Source organism: Crocuta crocuta, unplaced genomic scaffold, assembly GCF_008692635.1.
Source record: "Crocuta crocuta isolate KB4526 unplaced genomic scaffold, BGI_CrCroc_1.0 scaffold675, whole genome shotgun sequence".
Lineage (NCBI taxonomy): Eukaryota > Metazoa > Chordata > Mammalia > Carnivora > Hyaenidae > Crocuta > Crocuta crocuta.
This window is the reverse complement of record NW_027528796.1, coordinates 3,061,611-3,062,289: the sequence shown is the minus strand read 5'-3', so window position 1 is coordinate 3,062,289 and position 679 is coordinate 3,061,611. Positions and strand designations below refer to the sequence as shown.

Below are 679 nucleotides of genomic sequence, written 5' to 3'. Positions count from 1 at the left end.
CGAGCCGGAAAGGGGCCCCGCCGTCACCCCTGCCACGCCCCCCACGCCCGCTCACCTGCCACTGGCCGCCCGCGAGCCTGCAGAGCACCAGGGGCGCTTCCCGGCGGTCCTGCAGCACCCACAGCCCGCGGCCCTCCTCGAAAGCGACGTCCCACACCCGGTGCTGAAAAGCCAGCTGCTGTCTGTAAACCAGCTGCCGTGCAGCGGCGTCGAGCTGGAAGATGAAGACCACGGGAATGCTTCCCGCAGACAGACAGAGAGAGAAGTTGGTTGCAGCCACCACGAGGCCCATGGGGTTTATCACTCGACACGGCCAGCTTAGCACCGGGCCCAGATCGGCCCGAACAGACAACGCAGCCACAACCCGCCTCTCGGCTGCAAGCTCGTGCAAGGCTCAGCCCGAAGCACCTAGCCGGGCCCCGCCCAACCCGAGAGCCCTGGGCTCCGGGAGGTGCCGCAAGTCTGAGTCGCTAAGTCCCGGGTCAGCCTGTCCTGCAGCGCTGGGTCACCCCTCGGGCGGGTCAGCAGGTCCTATCCCGCCCGCCAGGCCCTCTGCGGGGCTGACTGGAGTGCGCTCTACAACTGTGTACAACCGTCAGGCGGGATTTCCTCAGGCACGAAAAGGCCAGCCGCAGCCCGGAGCCGGCGAACCAAGCAGCAAGTAAAGGAGGGCCCACGG

At 67.9% G+C, this 679-nt stretch overlaps 1 protein-coding gene across 1 annotated transcript in view; it reads right to left on the bottom strand.

The window, feature by feature from the left end:
• The window catches only part of WDR4 (WDR4 tRNA N7-guanosine methyltransferase non-catalytic subunit), a 20,467-nt gene that overhangs the window by 4,399 nt on the left and 15,389 nt on the right, over positions 1 to 679 (bottom strand). Inside the window, exon 11 of the mRNA XM_077755371.1 lies at positions 56 to 239. Coding sequence (XP_077611497.1) covers positions 56 to 239 — 184 coding nt within the window. The remainder of the gene's footprint in view (positions 1 to 55; positions 240 to 679) is intronic.